The 27,326-nt window shown below is 44.1% G+C and overlaps 1 protein-coding gene across 1 annotated transcript in view; it reads left to right on the top strand.

Moving 5' to 3' along the window:
* Nucleotides 1-17,269: 17,269 nt before the first annotated feature.
* The window catches only part of TMEFF2 (transmembrane protein with EGF like and two follistatin like domains 2), a 235,259-nt gene continuing 225,202 nt past the window's right edge, over nt 17,270-27,326 (top strand). The window contains exons 1-2 of the mRNA XM_059702604.1: nt 17,270-17,816; nt 20,500-20,609. Of these exons, the coding sequence (XP_059558587.1) occupies nt 17,645-17,816; nt 20,500-20,609 (282 nt within the window). The 5' untranslated portion in view covers nt 17,270-17,644. The remainder of the gene's footprint in view (nt 17,817-20,499; nt 20,610-27,326) is intronic.

The raw sequence follows: 27,326 nt of genomic DNA, 5'->3' as shown, positions 1-27,326 counted from the left end.
CTGGGTGCAATAAGTATTACATTTCTTTAGGATTTATGATGTTTATGAATAACCCGCTCCATAATTTAAAGCACAGTCAATGAAACATTGTTCAATTTTAAGAAAGTGCTCTAGATTCTATAATTTCTCAGAATTAAGATTTATTTTATCATTATTGATTATGATAATTAAACAGGTTCCAGTAAGGCTTCAGAATTGATGATATATTAATGACTTTGCACTTTATTAAATACAATTAATTTTATAACCCTCTTTTGGTATTAATCTGGGTATAAGAATTCATTGTTTTAATATTCCTATTATCATGACTTACATCTTTTCTTTTCTTTTTCAAAAATGAAAATCTAGAAAGGAAACTGAAGGCCTAAAAGGCCCAGAATCATGTACCAGGAACTGGATAAAGAAAGAAAAACAACAACAATGACAAAAAACCTGTCCTGGGTTACATGAACCTATGCAGACTCATTAAAAAATGTGCTGAGGGATGGTGGTTGCCAGAGGGAAGGGGGTGGGGAGAGAAGGGGTCCTAGTATGTGGTGATGGGAGATTTGACTCTGGGTGGTGGGCACATGGTGCAATATACAGAGCTCGTAGCGTAGAAACCCACACCTGAAACCTGTATGCTCTTGTTAACCTATGTCACCCCAATACATTTAGTTTATTAAAAATGTGCTGAGTAAACTAATCTTCCATTCTTTATACTAGTGAATATAATAATTATGATATCCTGTGATATAAAGGAAATAAGAGAATTTCTCTTTTAAAATGTTGCCAAGTCCCACTGTAGCTGGTTTGGCTCAGTGGCGAGACTCAGTGTCAGCCTGTAGACTGAAGCTCCCAGGTTCAATTCAGATCAAAGGCACGCGCCTGGGTTGCAGGCTTGATCCCCAGTAGGGGATGTGAAGGAGGCAGCCAATCAATGATTCTCTCTTATCATTGATGTTTCTATCTCTTTCCCTCTCCCTTCATCTCTTAAATCAATACAGATATATTTTTAAAAATTTTTGCTAAGTCCTTATAATAAAAACAGAAGCTAATGTTTAGTGAGGACTTACTATGTGCCAGACATGAGGCCAAGTCCTCTAGTGTTGTTTATTACAGTGTACGCTACCCAGTGTGATTTTCTTCTCAGCCCTCTGTTTATCCCCATTTTTCACATAGGAAAAATCAAAAATAGAGAAATTAAATAACTTGTTCAAAGTCATATAGCTACTAAATGGTAGAACTGGGATTCACACCAAGGCTATATAGAATTTGATGTCTAACCAAGGACAATACAGTAGTTAAAGATTCTTTTCAAAAAGGTTTTTTTTTTTATTAAACAAGGAAAATAATCATAAACTTTTAAGTACATTTTAGGTTATTTATCCCACAACTCACTTTTCAACTAGTATTCAGATCATGTTAGAGATGAACGGTCTTCAAATTCTCTAATTTTTAAAAAAACAACAACACTGTTTTCTGTAGTTTTGTTTAGGTGAGTTTCCTCAACTATAAAACATCAATGAGAAATTGAAAACTAGCATTTGAAGACCACTACTAAAGAAGTCTTTTGTTTTGGGGAAAACTCAATAAATTTTATTCATTAAATATTTATGTTTTGCTGTCAGGCAATTTAATATATAATAAATATAAGTGTGGAAAAAGTTATGTACTTGTTACGCATCATAATCCTTAAAATAGAACAAAAGGTTGTTTTCAAAGATCAAAAATTAATAATTCAGGAAACAAACCAAGTAGAAGAAACTGAATTCCCATAGATAGTACCTGCAACAATGGTTTGTTTACCTTGGACTATTTGCAACTTAGCTGCTTCACCTTGGTAGCGTTCTGTGTAGGTGCAATAAGCTTAATGATAAAAACGTGTCGCATTGCAGCTTTCCTCTGGAAGGAAGGGACAGCTTTGCCATGGATGATCTCACTTGGTAATTTAAATAAGACCAGTCTTTCTTCCTTTCAGGTAGATGGGTGTCAGACGGAGGTTTTTTTTAAAATAAAGAACCTTGAAAAAAAAAAAAAGAACCTTGAAAAATTCTTTACTACAAGGTCCTTTTCAACAGCTGAGGTCAGATGGGGCTGTCCCTTCTGCTGGTAGGAGAATCATGATAGAGGTTGTTTTTAATATATTTTTATTGATTTCAGAGAGGAAGGGAGAGGAGAGAGAAACATCAATGATGAGAGAGATAGGGAGGGACACAGAGAGAGAGAAACTTCAATGTGAGATGTCTCTCCCACATCGATTGGTTGCCTCCTGCCCATGCCCTTAACAGGGCCAGGGATCAAGCTTGCAACTGAGGTACTTGTCCTTGACTGGAATCAAACCTGGGACTCTTCAGTCCATGGACTGATGCTCTCTAACCACATAGCCAAACCATCCAGGACTCACAGAAATATTTTCAAAGTCACCATAGTTTGAAAAATGGTATAGAAAATTCTTTTAATAATATTAATTTTTGTTAGATTTATTTCTATAGAGTATTGGATAATGAAAGAAGTGGGATACTGATATATATATATATATATCAGTGTAAAAATGTTTGCAATATAAATTTTGTAAGTTATACCAGTATATATATGTTTGCAATATAAATTTTCCTCTTATCTAAGTTAGATTGACATATACACAAATATTGAAAGGATCACAGATATACTAGGCAAATATGTTCTTTGGTAATAAGATATGCATTCAACATAGTTTTATTACATATTTTCATATTTTATTTTACCCCCAATATCCCCCAATTTGAAATATTATGCAATTTAATAGTAATGACATATAATTCTAACTAGTTCTTTGATGTGCAACCAACTTCCTCAGTTGAAATGTTTGAAATGGCTCCTTGTAAAAAAATCAAAAAATAGTCCCATATAATAGAGATAGAAAGTGAGCCATGTAATTTGGAAATAAACTACTGTTTCCATACCAAATTGCTCCTTTTTTGAAAATGGTTCATATACTTTGGTGATGTTATTTTCCCCACAAATAATAAAAGATGACTCAGATAAAACTTAGTGTTTCTCCTAAGGATCATAAATGGGTTTTTGAGAGTCTTTGAATCTCCTGAAACTATGTGCAAAAATATCATGGTCTAAGTTTATGAGTATTTTTCTGGAAGAACTTTATCTATTAAACACTTCTCAGTTACATGATCGTCTAAAATATAAGTACCAATAATATATAGAAAAGAGCCCACAAGTCCACAGTGAAACAGGGAATGAAATTAATGAGACGCCAGAAGACTTTTGCTATAGGCTGTCATCATAATGTTGAAATGGGGGAAACAAATTTAAGATCTATTGTATGTTTGAATTATCATCATTTAGACTTTCCTGTGTTTAAAACTCCTGTTAAAGCATTTTAAGACCAGGAATCTGTAACTGAAATAATGTTAGGCGTGCCGACAGAGGTCAGACTGTAAGATGGTGAACTGATTGCCCCTCGTGGGTACAATTTCAGAGGCATCACAATGAGAAACCAAGTGGCTTAAATTTCTCTTAAATCTTCTCTGAAATGTAGTGGAGTGAAAATAAGGAACGTTTACAATTTGAACTGAAATCTTAAGCTGTATGAAGATGACCTACATGTCCGGACAGATAACTTAACGTTTCTTAAATGTACATTTTCATGAAAGGTAACTTTCTAATATACTCATATGTAATACAAATATATCTTGTACGCCACGTGGAGGGCATTGTGTTGCTGTCAATAACAGCAGCATTGTCTAACCCTTTATCTTTCCGTCAGATGACACTGGCAAGACCATATTTGATTATCGAAGTAGAACGAGTTAGAGAAATAGGTTATTGTTCATGGAACAAATGTAAGTCTAATGCTGTAAATTTATCTTCACATATGTCACGTAAGATGCATTAGTGCCCATTAGATGCAGGTAGAAGCTACACATTAATGGAGTTATTGCTGATATCTTTTCACCACAATATCCTCCCGGTCGTGTGTGCAATGCCTCTGAACAGAGCTTCCTTCTAAATAATATGCAATTAAGAAATGTGCTCTCCCACCGCATGAAGCACAAGCCATGTGCTTATTAGCATCCATTTCCAGTACCACTTTGCAAGTGAGAGAATGTGCGTAACAAGGAAGCAATCACTTACCTTATAATGTCTTAAAAAAAAATAAAACACAGACATTTATATCCACATAATCTAGTTAGGAAAGCTTTCTCTCAGCTCTTTGTAGTTACCTTGACAATACAGAACATGTGTTCTTCAAGAACATTAAATCTCAGGTTAAAAAAACATTGAATAAATCTTTTAATGTTAACAACTGGATCCCTAAATGGAAATAAAAATATCCATGTTCTAAGGATGATGAGAACTATTGAAACAGCTTTGTAAGAAGCAAGGGCTGTGCAAAGGTAATTAACATTAGTACCAATACATAATGAAACAGTTTACCTACTAAAATTATATTCGGTCATAAAATGAACATTGGCTTTTCCCACATTCACCAATGTTGTGTGTCTCTCCTGACCTCTTCAAGGTATCATATGTCACAGATTTCCTGAAGATGCATGTGGATTACAGAACTCCTACTTAAAATGTTAAAAACATCTGAATTGTTGTTTCACTTACTTAAGGGGAGATCATAGGTCAAAATTTCAGAAAGTGATGGATTATGAAGAAAGCCCCTTATTTTCTGCTTTAGACAACGTGACTTAGTTATAGTTAACATGTATAGATCTTCTAAAATTTCCTGCTCCTCAAATTCATTAGCCCACATACATAAAATCAGAAGTCTCACATGCAAAGGGATTTACAGTACACTTGACCCTAGCACAGATCCACCTATTTACCTTGTTTATGTCCACTCTGACCTTAAATGAGGAGTCGTTTCTCAACCTGACCTATTGGGGCTGGGATGTCACCAGTCATGGTTTCTGAGTCAGGCCTCAGCAGCAGAGAGCAAGTCACGTGAACTTCCTTTGATGTGGACACACCTGGGCAGGTAGCAATGCCTTTCCTATTGCAGAGAGCCTTGCAGATTATAGAGCGCCTGCCTGTAACCCTCACATTGCAACTGCAAGTTACATGTAGAGAGAGGACCCGTGCCATGAGGCTCACGTGGCTTCAAGGGTCAGAGCCAGAACTCGAAATCGGATTCCAGCACAACTTCAGAGTCCTGGCCATTCCCCCACAACTCTCTGTGTGATTGTCAATTCATAGTTAATTCTCTGTGTGGGAGGAAAGTCCCATTTTTTAAAGTGTGTATAACCTGAGAAAAGAAAGATTTGGCTTTATGAGAGGAAAGCGCTCATGCATTCTGTCTACACTGGGGTGTCATGTTAAACACTGCTCTTTGCATGTCTAACAGATGCGACAATCTTGGTATGGTATAATTAAACTCTCTTGGAAAGAGTTCAAGACCAACCCACATTCCATTGGATTTTTGTAATATGGCAACTAATATTACATAGATTTCAGGGGCATCATTATATGCTATGGTAGCAAATGGATTATATTTAGCTTGTAAGAAGTATGTTCTAACTGCAACATTTGTGTGCATGAATGTTTGAATTAAATTGGAAACAGACTTCTAATATTTCCTATATTGTACTCAAGGTAAATACATGCTTCACTGAGAATAGTTAAGAAGCAAAAAGTAAGGCATTGTTTGGTAGCTGCCTCCGTTTCGCCCCTGAAAGCATGCTCATGCTGCCATTGTCGCTTTATTGAGGGAGTGGGGTAGCTATCTGCTGAAAGACAGTATGCCATATACTACTGCTGCTTTCATTTTAATTAGCAAATAAAATAAAAAATGTTTATAGAGAAGGGACTGAATAAATTGAGACATCCAAAATGGAATTCTACCCAGTCAAATAAAGTAGGTCTCTTTGTATTTATTAAGTGAATAAAGCAAGAAAAAGAACAGTGTATATGGTAAGAAGCCATTTCTAAATCAAAACAATATACACTTATACACACATAAGTATATGAAAAAAATACTTATATATCCTTTTGATTTATCATATATATCACACACATATATAAAGAATGGAAGATCGATATATTTATGGTGTGAATTGTATATCATGTGTAATATATTCATGTCCACAAACATATACAGTGGGGCCTTGACTTACGAGTTTAATTCGTTCCGTGACAGAGCTCGTAACTCAAATTACTCGTATGTCAAATCATTAAAGTGAATGAGTGAGAAACATGATACTGGGCTGATGTTGTGGCATTCACTGTGACGTTCGCTGTGCCAGCTAGCGGTGGGGTATCTGAAGCTGGCTCGTAACCTGAATTTTAGCTCGCAACTCAAAGCAAAAAATCGTCCGAGAGACGGCTCATATCTCGAAAACTCATTAGTCGGGACACTCGTAAGTCAAGGCCCCACTGTATACACATATATGTATACTAGGGGCGCAGTGCACGAATTTGTGTACCTTGAAAGTAACTGTGGGCCACGAGGCTATGGTAGGCACAGGGGCAGGTCTGGGCCCATCCTCTGTGCCGCCACCTGGCCCCTCCCTATATGGCCCAGGTCCCATGACTGCCTGCAGCCCTACTCTCACCACCGCCGCTCCTACACACTGATGGCGCTGGCCCTGCTCACACCCGCTGAAGGCACAGAGCAATTGGGGCCAGTGCCAGCAGTGGGTGGGAGTGGGGCCAGCACAGTCAGCGAATGCAAGCACCAGGCAGGACTAAGGCACGCAGTAGCAAAGAATTTTCAGTAACCACCAGAGGCTTGCCCTGATGGGACCAGCGCCCCGCCCCGCCTTGGTCTAGTGCCCCAACTCACCTGTTCCACCTTCCTGCCATGGCCAACGCCCACCATGTTCCATGCCCGCCCCCTGGTGGTCAACACACATCATAGCAACCTGTTGTTCGGTTGTTCCGCTGTTTGGTCTATTTGCATATTAGCCTTTTATTATATAAGATATTATATGTATGTGTGTGTATATGTATATGTATGTTAAAGAGAGAGAAAGACCCCAAATATCACCTGCTGCCTACCTTCCTCTTTCTTCACATCACATCACTTCAACATCTCACATTTCATATCAAGACAAGTTTTATTTGTGTTATGGTCTGATGACTTCGATGGTTGATATAGTAATTTGAAGCAATGGGAAATGCAAAAGTACCAAAAAATAAAGACACAATTATCGGCTGAGACCATGAATGAAAAACGCTGCCCACATGATACTAGCAGCAAATATTTTAGCAGCCGATTGCCACATCATTAGTCTTGGACTGACTTGTTTGGTGTGCGCAACGGGGAATATTTCGCTTTTGGAGAACAAGAAAAAGAGGTTTATTTGCGTTGTGTTTATTAATTTGTGCAGTTATTCAGTGTCTGGTAAGTTAATATTTAAGAAAAAATATTAATTTTTATTAAAATGTTCTATTATTTTATGTTAGCGATGACTCATTTATTTCAGCCCTTTGTATTCAGCATGTCTCTATAAATAAACCTACGTTTGTATGAAAATTGAAGCTTTTGTTTTTTTTGGTTCACAAAAACATAAACCTTGTTTATTCGGCCTGCGTTAGCCTTTGAGTTTGACATGCTTGCTCTAGAGAAGTGGTTCTCAACCTTGGCTGCACATTAGAATCACCTGGAAATCTTTTTAAAATCCTGATTTCTGGGCCTCATCCTCCGGAAATTCTGTTTCTTTGGTGGCCCCATCCCATAACAAAGAAACAGAATTTCCGGAGGATGAGGCCCAGAAATCAGGATTTTAAAAAGATTCCCAGGTGATTCTAAGGTGCAGCCAAGGTTGAGAACCACTGCTCTAGAGTGTGCTGATTAATGTGTTGAGCTTCAGCATTTTAATGGAATTTAGCCCCACGTGCTGAATGCCAACTATGTGTGAAGCATTTTGAGACACCCTTGAGGTATACACGGATGAAGAATCATCTCCCTGAGCTAAAATTAAAGATCTTTGATATTCAATATTATTTGACAAATTTTTGTATATGAAAAGCAAATCTTAACATACAAAAGACAGGCTTTATAAAAAGTAAATTGGAGAATTTACATAAATTAAAAAAGAAAACTAGTTTTACCATTATTAAATAATTTGTTATGGAGACATCTCTTCTCTGGAATTAGATGTACTAAAATGTAAAATGCATACAATTTCAGAAGAGGACCTGTATCATGTAGAGTAGACACCTAATGTAGCTACATGCCGTTTATAAACACGTCGGAGGTGGGGCTGTCAGGATTGCAGAGATAAACGGTCGATGCGGGGGAGGGGGGGGAAGAAGAGTGGAAATGGCTAAAGTAAAGAAAAGAACAACAACAAAAGATAATGCGCCCCAGAAAGATGAAATGAATGCCTGCCTTCACTCTCCAGATAACCTTCTATTTTCAGATTTCAGTCCCTCCTGGAACCTGACTCCTTTCTCTTCACAGCATGACCTCCGTCTCTAACAGGGAAAGTTCCCTTGTTACTCCAGTAAGAAGAAGTCTGGCCAAGACAGAAAACTGAGGCCGGAGAAAGCAGTAACGGGTCCATTGTCTCACAGATGCCTTCCTGCCTGTGGCCTTGGTCATTATATCAGAAGCTTTAATAACAGCCCATGAGTGGCTCAGTGTCCAGATTTGTGTTGCAAAGAAATGAATATGATGGTATGAAGAAGTCATTTCAATTCTCTTTAAAATCTTGTGAATGATTCTATTTCAACTCTTTTAGCATCTTCCACAATGTTAGTACAACTTTCCAGAAAGCAGTGTTATCAGGCACAATATGTATCCGATTTTATGTTACCATTGCGGCTAAAGAAATTGGAGGATTTGATTTAGCATTTACATAAGATAATATTGTGGAAAATTTTTAAAGGTTGAAGGGGATGGGGCTGACATTTTAATCACCTTCCCCAAATATGTATGATGGCAGGCAACGCCACCGAGGAGCACACAGCTGCGGAGTGTTTACCCTCCTGGGAGCTGCTGTGTTGGGGTTTCTGTGAAAACAGAAGTCAGGGGGAATGATCAGCATTCTCCTCCCATAAGCTGACATATTTTTTAAAAAGCCTTATTCCTTTAAACTGTTGTTACTAATGGTGTGTGATGCAGAAACCCATCGCCATGGTCTATCGTTGTGTTTTCTTGCTAAAAGAGAGCTCATGATCAAATCATATTGGAAAAATCTGAGCTCAATAAAGTTAAACAGGAGCTTAGTTTTATTTGATGGGTCTTGGCTTGATCTTACTGAAGGGCTCCTCAGAGCCTTTAAAATGCAAGTGTGCATTGTGAGCTACCAGTGAGCTGAGGGGTCTTTAGATGCAGCATCTCCCAAATTTATCTTCTAACCTAGTGGTTTTCAACCTTCCTAATGCCGCGACCCTTTAACACAGTTCCTCATGTTGTGGTGACCCCCAATTTCATTGTTACAAATTGAACATAATGAAAGCATAGTGATTAATCAGAAAAACAATATGTAATTATATATGTGTTTTCCGATGGTCTTAGGCGACCCCTGTGAAAGGGTCGTTCGACCCCCAAAGGGTCGCGACCCACAGGTTGAGAACCGCTATAACCGAAGCTGCTCCCCTTTAGCTTTTTCTTTTTTGGGGGGTGGGAGGAGGAGAGAGAAACACTTGGGTAGAGGAACAGCAAAGTGATTGAGGACATTATTTCTTGCGTGGCCTACGATGCCACTGACAAGGAATATGAGGTCAGAAACAAATTCCATGTGGCAGATAACGGAGGGAACTGATTGCGGCTTCCTGTAAGAAATAAGTGAAATGCCAATAACACAAATTGTAAGAACTGCTGTCACTAATACTTCTCAAAAAGCCAGAGAGGAGACCGCTTCTGGCTTAGTGCAAAGAGAAGCCCACGCAGCCAAAGTCAGATGTGAAAAGCAGCTTCTTCCCCAGCTGATTCAAGCTTCTGGTTTGGATGAGGGGGAACATTTTTTTTAAAAGTAAGTCCTAAGATAAGGCTTTAATTATATTAAATATCAAATTATTGGCAAACATTAACTTGCTGCATATTCTTTCAGTTACATATCTTAATCAAAGAGCACTTTTTGTGAGATGTTTATTTTAACAGTTTTAAGTGAAAATATCACTTTTTTTTAAATTAAATCTTTATTGTTCAGATTATTACATTTGTTCCTCTTTTTTTCCCCCCCATAACTCCCCTCCTCCCAGTTCCCGCCCCACCCTCCGCCCTCACTCCCCACCCACTGTCCTCATCCATAGGTGCACGATTTTTTCCAGTCTCTTCCCGCACCTCCCACACCCCTTTCCCCCCCAAGAATAGTCAGTCCATTCCCTTTCTATGTCCCTGATTCTATTATAATCAACAGTTCATTTTGTTCATCAGATTATTTATTCACTTGATTTTCAGATTCACTTGTTGATAGATGCATATTTGTTGTTCATAATTTGTATCTTTACCTTTTTCTTCCTCTTCCTCTTCTTAAAGGATACCTTTCAGCATTTCATATAACCCTGGTTTGGTGGTGATGAACTCCTTTAGCTTTTCCTTATCTGTGAAGCTCTTTATCTGACCTTCAATTCTGAATGATAGCTTTGCTGGATAAAGTAATCTTGGTTGTAGGTTCTTGGCATTCATCACTTTGAATATTTCTTGCCACTCCCTTCTGGCCTGCAAAGTTTCTGTTGAGAAATCAGCTGACAGTCGTATGGGTATTCCCTTGTAGGTAACTGAGTTTCTTTCTCTTGCTGTTTTTAATATTCTCTCTTTATCTTTTGCTCTTGGCATTTTAATTATGATGTGTCTTGGTGTGGTCCTCTTTGGATTCCTTTTGTTTGGGGTTCTCCGCGCTTCTTGGACCTGTAAGTCCATTTCTTTCACCAGGTGGGGGAAGTTTTCTGTCATTATTTCTTCAAATAGGTTTTCAATATCTTGCTCTCTCTCATCTTCTGGCACCCCTATAATTCTGATGTTGGTACGCTTGAAGCTGTCCCAGAGGCTCCTTACACTATCTTCGCATTTTTGGATTCTTTTTTCATTTTGCTTTTCCGGTTGTGTGTTTTTTGCTTCCTCGCATTTCAAATCATTGACTTGATTCTTGCGCTCCTCTGGTCTGCTGTCGGGCGTCTGTATAATATTCGTTATTTCAGTCCGTGTATGCTTAATTTCTAGTTGGTTCCCCAATATAAGATCGAGGGTCTTATTAGTTTTCGTGTAGATCTCATTAAGTTTATGGGCAGCTTCTAAACAGTTCTTGAGAGACCTTAAAAGTGTGGTTCTGAACTCTATATCTTCCATTGACAATTTTGTCCTGTTTCTTTGTCTCCGCATTTTGTTATGCTTCCTTGGTGCACCCCCTAGTGGTCTTTGTCCGCAGTCTTATAGTTGAATCTTGATTGTTGTAGCTAATTCCAGGGAGGGTTTGACCTCCAGGCCAAGTGGCTATGAGAATCAGCTGTGTCAGCAGTGAGAGAACCGAAAATATCACTCTTTTACCTGCTGAAACGTGGGTAATTTGTACAATGACGAAACACCCATTTATTCACGTTCCCCTTGGCAGTGGCTAGCAACAGCAATGGCTATGCATTACAATCACCAGGGAAATTTTTCATTTATTGATCGATTGATTGATTGATTTTACAGAGAGTAATGGGGTTGGGGGGAAACATCAATGTGAGAGAGAAACATGCCAAGGTTGTCTCCCATATGCGCCCTGACCAGGATTGAACCCACAACCTAGGTATGTGGAATTGAACCCACCACCTTTTGCTGTAGGGGACAATGCTCCCAACCAACTGAGCAACACTGGCCAGGGCCACCACCAGGGAAACTTTTTACAAAGATGTCATTGACTCTGTCTCACCACCAGAGATTTGTAATAGGGATTTGTGTCAGCATTTTTTCATTCTCCAGATGATTATTATATACTAGAGGCCCAGTGCATGAATTCGTGCATGGGTGGGATCTGGCCGGCCTGCCCCATGGGGGCTCATTGGCCTGGCGGGGAGGAGGGGTTGTGGGTGGTTGGCCAGCTGGCCCCGCCCCTGACCGGGGTGTTGGGGGCTGATCAGAGGCAGGGCTGGCCAGGAGGAGGGCCTGACTGAGGCCTGGATCAGGCTGGTTGGCTGCCACAGTGCACGTCATAATCACTGGTTGTTCTGATTGTTCTGGTCATTCCACCATTCTGGTTGCTGGGTTTTTATATATAGAGAAGGTCATATGCCATAACCGGTTTGGCTCAGTGGATAGAGCGTCGGCCTGCGGACTGAAGAGTCCCAGGTTCGATTCCGGTCAAGGGCATGTACCTTGGTTGCAGGCACATCCTCAGTAGGGGGTGTGCAGGAGGCAGCTGATTGATATCTCATTGATATTTCTAACTCTCTATCCCTCTCTCTTCTGCTCTGTAAGAAATCAATAAAATATATTTAAAAAAAAAAGATGGTCATGACTGGGGCCCACTGCTCTAAGGGGAAATAAACTATTTCTCCAGGACTGAAATTATAAATCCACACATCAACTATCAAAATGATTAAGGGTACAGGAATCTATAAGGCATAAGGAAACTTTTGCATTATAAAATTATGTCCTTAAATCACTGCTTAGTATTTGTGCATCAAAAGTTCAAAAAAATAGCAAATTTAATTATTATGAGTTAAAAAACAACAACCAGAAATGAAGATGACTTCTCTGAAACAATATCATGGCATTTGATCTATAAGGTAAACAGTGTTCTAATATATTTATTAATTACCAGTGATATCATATGCATTTATATTAACAAATTACAAATAAAACTAAAGGAAAATGATTTGGAACATTATTACTCATCTGTCTATTTATGTATCTATCTGTCTACCCACCTATCTGATGTAGTAACAGCTACCTGAAATAGGCTATAAATTAAGGGACAAAATTTAATGATATTGAGTTAGATATGAAAATGATATACTTCATTATCAATAATCAACATATTGTGTACTTTAATATTATAGACAAATATCTTGATATCTTTACTTTTGCTTATATTTTAGTATACATGTCAGTATAGCTAACTACACACATATTGGTATGTTCCTTCGCTCATTTAATGGGTATCTCCCCAAGGCCCTCACAATAGAATCAGAAACTATACTTTCCCTACTCTTCAGAGGAACCAAGGAGGTAGGTGTTAGTATCATCCACATTTTCCAAATGAGGGAACCTTCTCCAGTCACAAAGCTAGTAAGTCAGACATGTGAGACGTTTACTCACATGGGTGCACATATGCATGCAAAAATTCAATTCATAATGGCCTGTAGACAGAGGTGTACAATGGCTCATCTGCAGGCGGAGGATCAGCCTGTGTCCTGCCTTAGAAACCTCTCTGCCAAAAGTCCCGTGGACACTGAGCAGGAGCCCGGATTTCCTGTGTCGTGTCATGGAGGTGCATCTTAGTTCTCAAACACGATACTGAAGCGTTGATTCCATGCTCCAACCCCAGACTTCTGAATCAGAATTCCTGCTAGTGAGACCTGCAATTTGTCTCTTTTTTAAAAAAAAATATTTTATTGATTTTTTTACAGAGAGAAAGGGAGAGAGATAGAGAGTTAGAAACATCGATGAGAGAGACACATCGATCAGCTGCCTCCTGCACACTCCCTACTGGGGATGTGCCCGCAACCCAGGTACATGCCCTTGACCGGAATCGAACCAGGGACCCTTCAGTCCGCAGGCCGACGCTCCATCCACTGAGCCAAACTGGTTAGGGCGAATTTGTGTCTCTTAAACAAACAAACAACCCTCAAGTGCTTCCTGTCTATTCTGAGTATGGAACCCTGAGTCTTGCTGCTCATGGTTGAGAGCTGGTAAGTTTGGGAGTTTGGGTCTCACTGATGCTCCATAAAGAGGGGAGACAAAGAGGCTGCATGGACAGAGCAGACGTGTTCTGGGCTGTAGTTTCTATTCTAGTTTCCTTTCCCCGGAGAGGAGGCCCCAGCCCTAATCACCGTTTTCTGCTCCACTTCGCAATGAGTCCCGTCCCACGTGTGAAAAAAATTTTTTTTAAGTTTTCTGGGGAAAATGTATGTGCTATTTCTACCTAAAAAATATTACAACTCGACTTTACCTCCCCTGAATCAATTCTAGAGCGTGTATGCCATAAATAAATTGTTCTACCTCTGACATTTGAAAACAAATACTGTGTACAATTTAAAAAGAGAGAGAGAAATTCTGCAAATTCATGACATGATTGTGTTGTATTTCTAGTAATCATGTAACACCCAATGCAGAGTACAATTAGTAGCCCTTATTTTGAATTCGATTCTAAGAAGTAATATGATTAGACCCTGTTAGGGGAGAAGCTGAAGCGCTCATCCAATCACTCAGCTGATCTTCATTGCTGTAAATGTAATGCCTCTCTATGTCCTTTGCAGGCATGAGGAGGTTAAATAATGTCTATATTTCCGTGTTCGGTAACACTAGGGCCTGCTCCGTGAGTGATGTTCTTCTGCCACTTGGTGGTGCTTGCCAGTTTCAGATGGTGCTTCTCGGCGGCACTGTAACCCTCCGCGCAGAGCCAGCCGCACACAATCACAGCCTTCCTGCTGGAAAGGCTCTGCTCCCCGCTGTTTAATAATTTAAAGAACCTGTAGAAGCCACTGCATTTGCTAACCAGTCACAACTGGTAATTAACTCCTTTGGAGTTTTAAGTTACTTTGGGCACGGTGTCTGAGGAGGGGCACCTATTGCTAGAAAGCATGCCAACAATCTACTTTGCAGAGAATTCAATAACAGTTTACTCTGCGGAGAGGCTCTGTGAAATGCTACTGATACAGCCGCGGGCTGACATCGAGCAGGCCCTGTTTCCTTATCAGGATGGCTGCATGCACGCTTTAAGGACTTTGCCGCTAGTTTCAAGCACCACATGTTTTTCATAAGCCTGATTAGCTACCACCCCAGCCCGACCCAGGAAAGGGCATGTTCTCACTCTGAGCCCAGGAGTTAGTGAATCTTGAGCTGCATTAACTGTAGACTTAGGTTGCTCTCTCTGCTGACAGGGGGCAGCGGAAGGGATCTCTGATTCTTCTCTTCCCTTCTCTTCTTTTTCTCTTTCTCTTTCTTCTTTCTTTCTTTCTTTCTTTCTTTCTTTCTTTCTTTCTTTCTTTCTTTCTTTCTTTCTTTCTTTCTTTCTTTCTCTTTCTTTCTTCTTTCTTTTATTCCTTCCTTTCTCTTCCTTCCTTCCTTCCTTCCTTCCTTCCTTCCTTCCTTCCTTCCTTCCTTCCTTCCTTCCTTCCTTCCTTCCTTCCCTCCTTCCGAATATGGGCAGCTCTATCTAATGGGCATCCCGTTTCCTTACAGAATTCAGCTGCGCTGTCTGGGAGCCCATTTCCTGATGCCTCCCATGTCTGGTCAGATTGATCTGTTTTAATGGAGCTCCGTGGTGAGGAGCGGCCAGCAGGACTGGAAGGCTGGGACCTGCTGCTTAATTGCCAGGAGTGCAAGGCTCTGAGATGCAGAAATCTGTGCAGGAGGGCGGGGGGTGGGGCGAGCTCCGGCGGAGGAGGCGATGCAAGATAAAGGAACGGGTTTCACACAGAGGCACTGAGGTATATACTGCAGGATCATCGCGTCTCTCCGAGGAGAAGTTAGAAAGCAGGAAGTGGGAGGAGGTCGGAGGTTAAAGTACTTGAAAGGATGGCTGTGCAGTGTGTGTGCGTGTGTGTGTGAGACCTGGCGGTCCTGCGAAGGGGAGAGAGTTCCCGCTTTCAAAGTGCAGCGGTGCCTCTTTGAAGTGATTGGTGATGGAGGCAGGCTGCCCAGATGTCATCAGACAGGCTCCCCCACATGCAGGTGGAGAGGGAGAAAGGCTAGACTTAAAATAAGAGGGGAAAGGAAGAGGTGAGGGCTCCGGAAGGCAGGGAGGGAGGGAGGAAGGGAAGGAGGGAGGAAGGAGGAAGGAAGGGAGAAAGGAGAGAAGAGGAGAGCGGGAGGGAAGGATGGAGAGAAGAACAGAGAGGGAGGGTGCAGCGAGAGAAGGAATAAAGCCCCGAATCACACACCAGACACTGGATGATCACACAGAACAGAAACCTCACCCACCCCCGCACCGCAATGCCGGCCCGGGCCGGAGGGAAGCCCTCTCCGCCGAGTCCCGGACGCCGCGGGCCCGGCCCTGGGACTGCAGCCCGTGGGTCTGAGCGGTGTCCCCGCAGGCGGAAGGCGGGTCCGCGCCGCCGCTCGCGCCGCACCGGCCGGAGCGAGAGAAACAGACGCAGATCGAGGGCTGCTGCCAAGTTAGCCCTTCCCGCCTCGCCCCGCACGGGCGTGGGGCCCGCCCCGCCCGGCGCCCAGGGCCACCCGCGCGCGGTCCCGCTGGGCAGCCGCTTCCCGGGAGGAGGCGCCGCGACCCGCGCGTGGCGGATGCGGAGGAGCCTCCCCTCCCTCGCTCCGCGCACTTTCCCGACCAAAGCTGACCTTCTATCTAAACGCACCAGCCCGCACCCCAGGCCGCCGCGCAAACGGGCGCCTGGCCCGGATCGGCGTGGGGTGCGGAGAGAGGCTTCGGACCTGGCGCCCCGCGGGCTGGGTCGGGGCTGCGGGGCAGGGCGGGCAGGAGGGAGAGAACGGGAGATGCGGCAGCCTGGCCGGCTGGGGAGCCAGCTCGGCGAGCGGCCTGGGTCCCGGGCTCCCGGGGAGCTGCCGCAGCCTCCAGGCCCGGCAAGGGTGTCCCCTCCGCGTCTCGCCTTCTCTGCTCCTTTAAACGGCCCGGTGCTCCGCGGCGCATCGCCGCCCCTGTCCCAGCCCGCATCCCGCCCGCATCCCGCCCGCAACCCACCCGCATCCCACCCGCATCCCGCCCGCATCCCGCCCGCAGCCCACCCGCATCCGGCTACAGGCAGGCGGCGCGCTCCCGCAGCCCGCGCGGGGCGCCTGCAGGATGCCCTCCTCCCTGCGCCCCGGTCCCCGCTCGGTTCTGCCACCACCGCCGCCCTCCCAGCTCCGGCTCGGGCTCCGGGGGCCGCCCCCCAGCCGCTCGCAGCCCCGCCAGCGGTCACGCACCCAAGTGGGGCGCTCCCGCGGCCCCCGCGCTCGGGGCGGGCGGAGAGCGGGAGGACGGGGGGCGAACTAGGAAGGTGTGGGACGCGCCCCCAGAAGACGGCGGCTTGCCCTCGCGCCCTCCCCGCCTGGCACCATCCGGGCCAGCGCCTGGCCAGCGGGCCCCTCGGTGGCCGCCGCCGCCGCCGCCGCCTCCTGGCACCTCCTCGCCGACCCCGCCCTCCTGGGACCTGCATCCCGCTCCGCCAATCAGCGCGCGCCTGCCGCTGCCCACGTGACCCCGGGCGGGCTCAGGACCTGCTGCTTCCCCAGCGCCGGAGGGATGCGGGCGGCAGAGCGCGAGCGGCGGCGGCGTGGCTGCGGGGCGCCCTGACTCGCCCTCCGCCGGCCTCCCCGGGCTCCCCTCCTCGGGCCGGCACCCCGGCCCCCGGCTCCCCGGAGCCCCCTCTATGGCCGCGGCGGCCCGCGGCCCCGGCGTGGCTTCCCCGCGGACGCCCCGCTCGCCGAGCCGGGTCGCTGGATGTTGCTGAAACTCCGGAGACCATGCGCGGAGCCGGCCGCCGCCTCGCCGCCCGGAGCCCCTGCCCCCGCCGCCCGCGGGATGCTCAGTAGCCCGCTGCCCGGCCCCCGCGACCGCCCGTCCCCGAGGAGCCGAGAGCCGCTGCGGAGCCGCGCCGACTAGCCATGCTGCCCGCCGAGTCCCCGCGGCCGGGCGGCGGCTGGACGCTGGGCGAGGGCGTCTGCTGGCTGCTGCTGCTGCCCGTCCTGCTGCTCCTGGTCGCCCGCCCCGCCAGGCTCGCGGCGTTCCCCACCTCCCTGAGCGACTGCCAGACGCCCACGGGCTGGAACTGCTCCGGTGAGTCCCGGTCCGGCTCGGCCCGAACCCTGCACCCGCGGGGAGCACGCGCCTCCCCGCCCGGACCTGCCCCGCCGGGCGCGCGCCCAGCCCCCCCCCCCCCCCCCAGGCCCCGAGCCCCGGAGCAGCCCGCCCTCTGCCCGGCGGGCCCGGGGAGCTGCTCCCGGCCGCGGGCAGGGCGGGGGCGGGAGGGGGTGCGGGGGAGGGGAGGGCGCAGGTGTGGGGACCTCCGCATCCTTGCACTTGAATGCGGACGGCGAGGCTTTGGAGGGCGACTACACTGGATGGTCCTGTGGACTCGCTGAAAAGAGCATCGGTCCTTGGGGAAACACTAACACGGAATCTTTCATACCCTTAAAGAAAGAAAAAGTCCAGCTAGAATGAGCTAGAAATAACTTTAGGAGAGAGAACCAACGAGAGAGCAATCCATCAAATGGTGACCGCGGGGACACGCTGATTCCTGGCCAAAGTGCAGCGAGGGCACCGGTCTCCGTTCCAGACCAGGGCTCGCAGATTCTAAGGAGCTGGGGTCTCCAGACATTCAATTTCTTCCCTCCCTCCCTCCTTCCTTCCCTCCCTCCCTCCCTCCCTCCCTCCCTCCTTCCCTCCTTCCCTCTCTCCTTCCCTCCCTCCCTCCTTCCCTCTCTCCTTCCCTCCATCTCTACCTTCCTCCCTCCCTCGCTCCCTCGCTCCCTCCCTCCCTCCCTCCTTCCCTCCTTCCCTCCCTCCATCCCTCTCTCCCTCTCTCCCTCTCTCCCTCCTTCCCTCCCTCCATCCCTCTCTCCTTCCCTCTCTGCTTCCCTCTCTCCTTCCCTCCCTCCCTCCTTCCCTCTCTCCTTCCCTCCATCTCTACCTTCCTCCCTCCCTCGCTCCCTCCCTCCGTCCCTCCCTCCATCCCTCTCTTCCTCTCTCCTTCCCTCCCTCTCCCCTTCCCTCCTTCCCTCCCTAACCCCTCTCCCCCCCCCCCCCTCTCTCCTTGGCTGCAAAAGACCTTGCTTGGGCAGCCCACAGACGCCTCTCCTGCCCCCCCCCCCCCCCCCCAAGCTCCTGGTGGCGCAGGGAAGTTGAGGAAAGAATCATTCGCACGCAGGGCTCCCAGGCCGGGCGTGGGCAGGACCCAGCTGCTGGCTCACACGCCCCGGTGCAGGGAACGAGGGAACCGGACCGACCCGGTGGGCAGGGCTGACCCCTCCAGTGCTGAGCGGACCTCCTGAGCGATCGGGCGCTCTTCCTTCTCCCGGGGCCCTTGGGGGTCCGAGAGCCCGGCTTGGCCGGCTTGGCTGGGCTGAAGCCTCATGAAGCCGGCGCCCGCCCGGGTGGAAGTTGCTGCTCTCCTCCCCAGCTGCCTTAGCCTTTCCGAGTGAGAGGGGCAGCCTTAGCGCGCCCGGGAGGGCGATGCGAGTCCCTTGGCATTTTCAGCTCCATCAGAAGCTGGTATTATCCCGCAGGCCTGGGCTGTTCTGGCTTTAGCAAGCGGGCATGCCATTTTCCAGCTTCTGTCCCTGTGGTCCTTCTGCAGTTGAGTCTGGCTGTGGATGGAGCGGCGTTGGGAGCATGTATGTGAGCTGAAGCGCGGGGAACTTCGGGGAGGACGGCATGACCAACTGTAACTTACAGGGCGGAAGCATAGAGCCCTGGGTTCTTGGTGATAGAAATTACCGAGAAAAATCACTGTGCATCCTTGTAGTGTGGGCTCTGTAAATACCAGTTAAGATTTGCAACCCTATTTGGTTTGGGTCAATAGATTGCTTTGTTCTGTTGTTAACAATTTCTAAATTTGGCGTTTTTCTAAAACTCAACATGTTTTCTGTAACTTACTCCTGCGTGGTTCACGTGTGCATGTATGTCATTTCGGAAAGACGAATTCCCACTTAGCCGTCAGGTGCTTTTATCACAGGAATATGAAACAACCTGCAAAATCAATTGTTTGAGATGGTGATAGCTTTGTAGTCCAACATGACCGGTTTGCTTCATCCCTCACTGGAGTATTATGTTAGAGATTGAGGTTGTCAATGAAGAAATTCATTACTAGCCGGATATCTTAAAGGGATCTGCAGGAGCTAGAGAGAATGGACTGGCTTTCCAGGCAGATTGTCAAGACCCGGGCACCCCCACCCCTACCCCTGTTAACTTATGGGGGATCAGTCTTCATTGGAGCCAGACAGACCGTCACAGCACACACTGTGCCTGTTTATCTTTATTATTTGGGGCTTTGTTTCCTCTTTGTCTGGAGAAACTCCAAATAAGGGGTTGTTTCCGACCGCAAAGCAAAAGGATGATTAAAGATGGAGAACTGGTGAAATGTCATTCAGAGACCATCACTAGTTCTCTTTAAAAATGTGGCCTGTGGGGGTCATAAACTATAGTTCACTTAATGAGAAAACAGTAAGGAAGCCAGGAAGCCAGTGTTGAGTATCTATTCAGCATTGTCAGTTTCAACCCAAGCCAAAATAAAAGAGCACTACTAAAAAAAAAAGATATTAAAAGAGAAAGGCAATGTGAAAAAAAGAAACAAATATTGATTACTTAATTAGATTTTTTTTAGGTTATCAATAGAATGTCCTTGCAATACAGCTGTGGTTGACCGAATTAAAATTTAGGGTAATTAAAGCTTCAAGAGACCTCTGTTTTTGTTAAAGTCTATGACAGTTTTAATGACTGGAGTGTCCTCTTTACATTTGAGGCTACGACGACCGAGAAAATGATCTCTTCCTCTGTGACACCAACACCTGTAAATTTGACGGGGAGTGCTTAAGGATTGGAGACACTGTGACTTGCGTTTGTCAGTTCAAGGTAAGACGTCTGCTGTTTGCGTCTTCTAATTCATTATTGAGACTACCAAGTGAGGATCTCCCTTTACAACCCATCTCTTGGCAGCTCATGGCTGTGCAGGCTAAAAGGCAAGCTGGCACCAAGCACAGGCACGGGGAGGGAGCCGACTGGTGTCAGGAAGGCACCATTTTTTTTTTTTTTAGAAATGCATATGCCACAGTTAGACATGCCCTAGAGGTAGAAGGTTCCAGGGTGTTCCTCTGGTGTGCCAAAGGAAAATCATGTCTCTCCGGCATGCATTTTATCAGTCAGCTACTAGGGGTAATAGTCAACAGCCAGTGGGAGTGTGGACCTGGACTTTTGTTCCTTTTTAAAAATGTTTTATTTTATTTTCGTTTTTCCATCACCACTTGTCCCCTCTATGCCCTCTTCCACCCCCACCCCCACCCCTACCCTGGCAATTCCCACACTGTTGTCCATGCCCATGAGTTCTCTCTCTCTCTCTTTTCTTTTTTTGCTCAGTCCCTCTACCCTCACCCCTGGACCCAGGAGCTAGCTACCTCCCCTCTAAGAGTTTGCCTCTATTTTGCTTGGTGGTTCAGTTTGTTTATTACACGCCATAGGAGTGAAATCATGTGCTCTTTGTCATCCTCTGACTGGCTTAACTTCACGTATTGTTCCCGTTTGATTGGGGCTATCATCTTCGGAGCAAATTGCACTCTGTTTGCATGGTCTTCGCTCTGATTATCCTGGCAATCTGGTGAAGTTTTTAAATGAACTCCTTCGTAATGTGACTTCAGAACTATTGTGTTAGTTTGGGAAATCATGGAACTTGTTCATATATGTCAATGCACCATGGGTGCCAGATGCAATTATAAATGAATCTCCCAGAAATCCGAAAGAGCACAGATAGCCACAAGTGATTTCATAAACAGGAGAAAGGTGGCCTTTGCTGCATGTTAAAAAAATAAATGCAAATAAAAAGAGATTGCAGCACTGTTGTCATCAAAACTAGATTATCAGTAATTATTGATGATAGAACTATTAATGTCATTATTATAGTCATCATCTAACAAATGCTTCCTACGATGTAAATTATAAACCTGCATTTCTCTCAAAATGTTTACATAATCATACGGAACTTCAAATATCATACTAATGTCTTATATTCACCTTTGAGTGTTACTGAATTATTGTAAATACACATGAATTCTCACATTAGGTTCAACCAGGAAATATTTGCATTAACAAAACTATATGGTAGGATTGGGGAAAACTTTTTTAAGATTGTAAAAGCAATTAATAAGGATATAGAACAAATAAGAACATTAAACATCAAGTTCATGTCTAAATGTTTGTTATAGTAGTTAATATTTAGATTATTGATGAAATTTAAATATTTTAGATTGAATTCAATCTTCCTGTGAGAGAGAGAAGAGAATTCACAATTAACTATACTTTGGTTTATAGATAAACTAAAAGCTTCTTGGATATTATTTTCTTCTTTATAAAAAAAAAACCCACAATGAAACTGATACTTGTAAAGCACACTACCTCCTGGTGGGTGAGCACTGCTATGACCAACCCTAATCTTGTAGACCAGTGGTTCTCAACCTGTGGGTCACGACCCCTTTGGCGTTTGAACGACCCTTTCACAGGGGTCGCCTAAGACCATCCTGCATATCAGATATTTGCATTACGATTCATAACAGTAGCAACATTACAGTTATGAAGTAGCAACGAAAATAATTTATGGTTGGGTCATAACATGAGGAACTGTATTTAAAGGGCAAGAAGGTTGAGAACCACTGTTGTAGACCGTTCCATAGTGTTAGAAACATATTCCTGCATATTTAATATGCTTGTGACACCACCCAGTTGGTTTCCAGCCACAATGAACTACATACTAATAAGAGAGAACATGAGAATCTCAATTCAGACTTTCCCCAAATGTTAACTGAAGGGAAAATACAATTGAACAAATCATTAAAGACCCACAGAATTTGGTGGATTTCTTCCACTTTCAGTGTGTGATTCCTATAAATGTGTCTTATTTTCATAACCAAGGGTAGCCATAAGAAGTGAGCTCATATACAGTGTATAATGAATCAAGGCGAATCTTCCTGAAATGGAGAGTGATAATTCTACAGATTCCGAAAAGTGGGGGGAGGGGGGAGGAGTTCACAACATTCTGGAGGATGCATGCTACTAAAGGAAAATGTACAATTTTCTTATTAAAGGAATGGTGTTCAGTTTTCAGGTCCCACAAAGGGTTTTGGTAAAACTTTTATCAACAAAGAGATTTGTGTTTTCCATGCGTTGGTCAGCCAGCTAAATATGTCATTAATTTAAACAGTCCTTGAGTGTAATAGATGGAGGGAGGGAGGACTGCAAGTTTGAATACGAAACGAGAAATGTAAATGTTCTTTTCCTAATGCCTATAGCATTTTAAGTTTATTGCTAGATCACTACTGCCATTAGTTTATGCTTTACAATAGTTGTCAGTGTGTCAGGAGAAAAGAAACATTTTCTTAGTGGAATATTTAGACTCTGCACCCACCAAGAATCTACAATGGCTGAATTCAGTTGAACATCAAAGAAAATGAACAAGTTGTACAAAGTATAGAAGATAGGCTATTTTGGGCTAAGAGTATCTGGAGTCAGTCTTTTTCCAATACTTTTCAATGGATTTGAGTGTTTTTATTTAATTCCCTGGTATCTGATAGAGCAGTGGTTCTCAACCTTCCTAATGCTGCGGCCCTTTAATACAGGTCCTCATGTTGTGGTGACCACCAATTTCATTGTTACAAATTGAACATAATTAAAGCATAGTGATTAATCACAAAAACAATATGTAATTATATATGTGTGTTCTGATGGTCTTAGGCGACCCCTGTGAAAGGGTCATTAGACCCCCCAAAGGGGCCGCGACCCACAGGTTGAGAACTGCTGTGACAGAGAGATTTCCTGAAAATCTATTGTCCTATGTACTATTCTGGACAATAAAAGGTCATAATTCTTTCATTCCATTAACATACACACTATCATCTTTTTGGCTGAGAGATAAATTTCAAAGAGAAATGGGTGTATGTGTATATAATCTAAAATGTTTTCCAATTTAGATTTTTATTGGAGCACTAAAGTGAACATGTAGTTCCTTCATTTCTTTAATTTTTATTTTATTTAGTTATATTTATAATTGAATTGATTGGGGTGACACGGATTAACAAGATTCTATAGGTTTCAGTTGCATGATTCTACAACACGTCCCCTGTACACGGTAACGTTTGTTCGCCACCCAAGTCAAGTCTCCATCATTGCCATTTGTCCCCCTACACCCTCCTCTGCTACCCCACCTCCTCTGCCCCCCAGCCCCTACAAGTACCACACTGTTGTCTGTGTCCATCAGTTTTTTTCTCTTTTTTTCCCCTTTTTTGCTCAATGCCTTCTCCCCACTCCCTCCCCCAGCTGTCAGCCTGCGCTCTGAAAGGAGCCAGTCAGAGAAAAGACAAGCACCACAGGATGTCCCTCGTATGTGGACTCTAATGAACAGAGCGAACTAACAGGCAAGATAGAGGGAGACTCACAGACAGAGAGCCTTCACCTCTTTTCCAATTTACAATCAATGTATCCTCCCTTCAAACATACCCAATGGTCCCTGTGTCCTGGTGGGAATGAAACCAAGGGTAGCACTGAACCCTAGGTACTATGCCTTTTCCCATACATACATACCTATGACAGTTTAATTTATAAAGGAGGCACAGTAAGTGATGAGCAGCAATAACTATAATAGAATAGAAAAATTAAAGCACTGACTGTAGTAGAAGTTACGTCCATGTGTTCTGTCTCTCACACACAATGTCTTGTGCTGTGTTTACCTTATCACGTAAAGGAAGCACTTCATGGCATATCCGGGTTGCCAGCAGCACCCCTGTTGTGCTTGAGGCCATTTGGTAAAATAAGGGTGATGTGAGCACAAGCACTGCGATACCCCAGCAGTTGAGCTGATAACCAAGGTAGCTACTAAGCGACTAATGGGCAGGGAGCCCCTGGACAAAGGGATGATTCACACCCGGTGGGATGGCCTGGGTTGGTGTGAGCTTTTCTCACGCTCTGCAGAAAGGCGCCCCATTTGAAAGCAATGGATTTGATTTCGAGAATTTTCAGTTTAATATTTTCCAACTGATATTAACTGCTGGTAACTGAAATCATGGAGGGACTTCTATATCTCATTTATTTCTCACAACTGAGTGAAATAATTATTTTCTCTTTTTAAAGATGAGGAAGTTAAGGCCCATCAATATAACTTACCATTGAGTGGTGATCCTAAAGCGAGAATGGAGTCCTTTGACACGAAGCCAAATATTTTCCTAGAATATTATACATGCTAATAAAAATATTAGTAATAACTATGAAAGTACAAATTTACTGTGGAGGACTCTTAATGTCACAAGTAGTACAACCACCCTGGCCAGTGTGGCTCAGTTGGTTGAGCAATGCCCCATGCACCAAGGGGTCCCTGGTTCAATTCTCCTTCAAGGCACATGTCCCAGTTTTGTGCTCGAGCCTCAGTAGGGGGCATGCAGGAGGCAGCCAATTGATGTTTCTCTCTCATTGATGTTTCTCTCTCTCTCCCCCTCTCCCCGTCTTTCTTTAAAATCAATGAAAATATATTTCTTAAAAAGTAGTGCAACGAATTCTTAGGTGATGATATGAGTTCCAGAAATGGGTTTCAACCTTGTGTATCCTACATTCCCATCCGTATACCAAGGGGTGTGCTGGGCTATCTGGTAAATCATTTGTGGGGATGAAAATTTAGAGACAATGGAGGGATGGATAGATAAGTGGATAGATGGATGGATGAAAGGAGAAAAGGAAGGAAGGAGAGAAGGAAGGAAGGAAGGAAATATGGAAGGAAGGAAGGAGGGAAGGAAGGAAGACATGCAGTTATTCAAATATAACACTGGACAAACAATGATCAATTATCACTTTATAATTTAAAAATATGATGAAGCCTTAATGTGTTCTGGGTATTACTCACCCAAACATTCAACTTTTTTATCTAATAAGCCATGCTTTAGATCTGCAATTATTCCACTTACTAGGACTGCATAACAAGTTTTCCAGAACTTAGTGGCACAAAACAATGAACAATATTTTGCTTATGAATCTGTAATTGGACATAGCTTAATGGAGACAGCTCATTTCTTCTCCCCTGGGCGTTGGCTGAGTGAGGGAGGGAACTGGAAGGTTTGATTCTGTGCTCATGTCTGACTGTCAGCTGGGAACCTTGGTCCTTTTCTGTGAATCTCTCTGTATGGATTAGTTTGGGTTTCCTCAGAGCACAGTGGCTGGATTTCAAGGGCAAGCATCCATAGAGAGAGAAAGAACCGGGTAGAAGCTGGATCCTTTAATGAGCTAGCACCATAGTCACAGGCCTGCCCACTCTTAAAATCATAAAAATGTTTCCATATACAGAAACATACATAGATGCAGAGACATAGAAGCATGGAACCGACTGTGGAATCTCAGAGGGAAGGCAAGGGTGGGTGGATGGGTGGGTGGGAAAAGATCAACCAAACATGTTGTATGCATAACCCATGGTCACAGACAATAGGGTGGTGAAGGCTTGGGGGTGCGGGGGGACTTGAGGGCAGGCTAGAAGGGGTCAATGGGGAGGAAAAAGGAGACATATATAATATTTTCAACAATAGAGATTTTTTTTTAATTTTTAAAATAAAATAATTAAAAAAAAATAAAAGTAGTCACAGAGAAAGAAGTAAAAGATAGCTATGAAATGATCAAAGGGTTGGGCCATAATGCAGGCTTTTTATTTTTTTCTCTTTTGGAAGAGAAACATAGCATATCTAAAAAATCATTCCCAAGCCTGGAACAACTGGGAATATAGCAGGACTCACTTAACATCTGTGGAGAGCCTTCTACATGCCAGATTCTAGGGAAGGTGCAGACAGTATATAAAATAGAAGTTATGCATAGCTTCTAGATGCTGAAATCTCAGCGAAATGAGATCCTTACTAACCAAACAAGTAATCATTCACATAGAAACTTCTCACATACATTTTTTTTGTCCATTTATAGCAAAATGAATTTCGTATATTCTAGTGTCAAGTCATGGAATCTGCCAGTGTGGCGTGTAGCCGCTTTCTTCAGCAATGTGGGCATTTTGGAACACAACCATTCTACTGAAAAACACATATTTGGAAAATAAACTTAGGAGTCTAAGACATCTTACGAGAAATAGAATCACTTTTTCCCCCGAGAGGAAGTTTGTACAACACATACATTTATGGGCCTAACCATCTGGGCCCGAGTCTTATTTCTCTCACCAGCCAACTCTGTAGCCTTCAGCAAGTCACTAACATCTGAATATGTCCCTTCATTTTCAACTGAGCGGTATTATGATTACCACTAAAAAACTATTCCAAACAACTTGGCATATTTTAATGTAGCAGTGAGCTTATTTTTATGCTAGGCTTTTCCTGTTTTAATTTATTTTTCTAATTTTGGACATGCATGTTTAAGAGTCAATGTTGGATGGTGATGGCTCTGCCAGTGAAAACACAAATTGTTTCTATTTCTTTTTATAAGTAAATAGTACAAAGTGTTTTAAAAACACGACTCCGTTAACCCTCCTAAATGCCCCCGTTAACCATTTCAAATGGGGAAACTGAGGCATAAACTTGTTAAATGTGTCATCGTTGAGTGATCTACACAAAG

Source organism: Myotis daubentonii, chromosome 7 (genome assembly GCF_963259705.1).
Source record: "Myotis daubentonii chromosome 7, mMyoDau2.1, whole genome shotgun sequence".
NCBI lineage: Eukaryota > Metazoa > Chordata > Mammalia > Chiroptera > Vespertilionidae > Myotis > Myotis daubentonii.
This window is presented reverse-complemented; position numbering and strand designations above follow the sequence as displayed.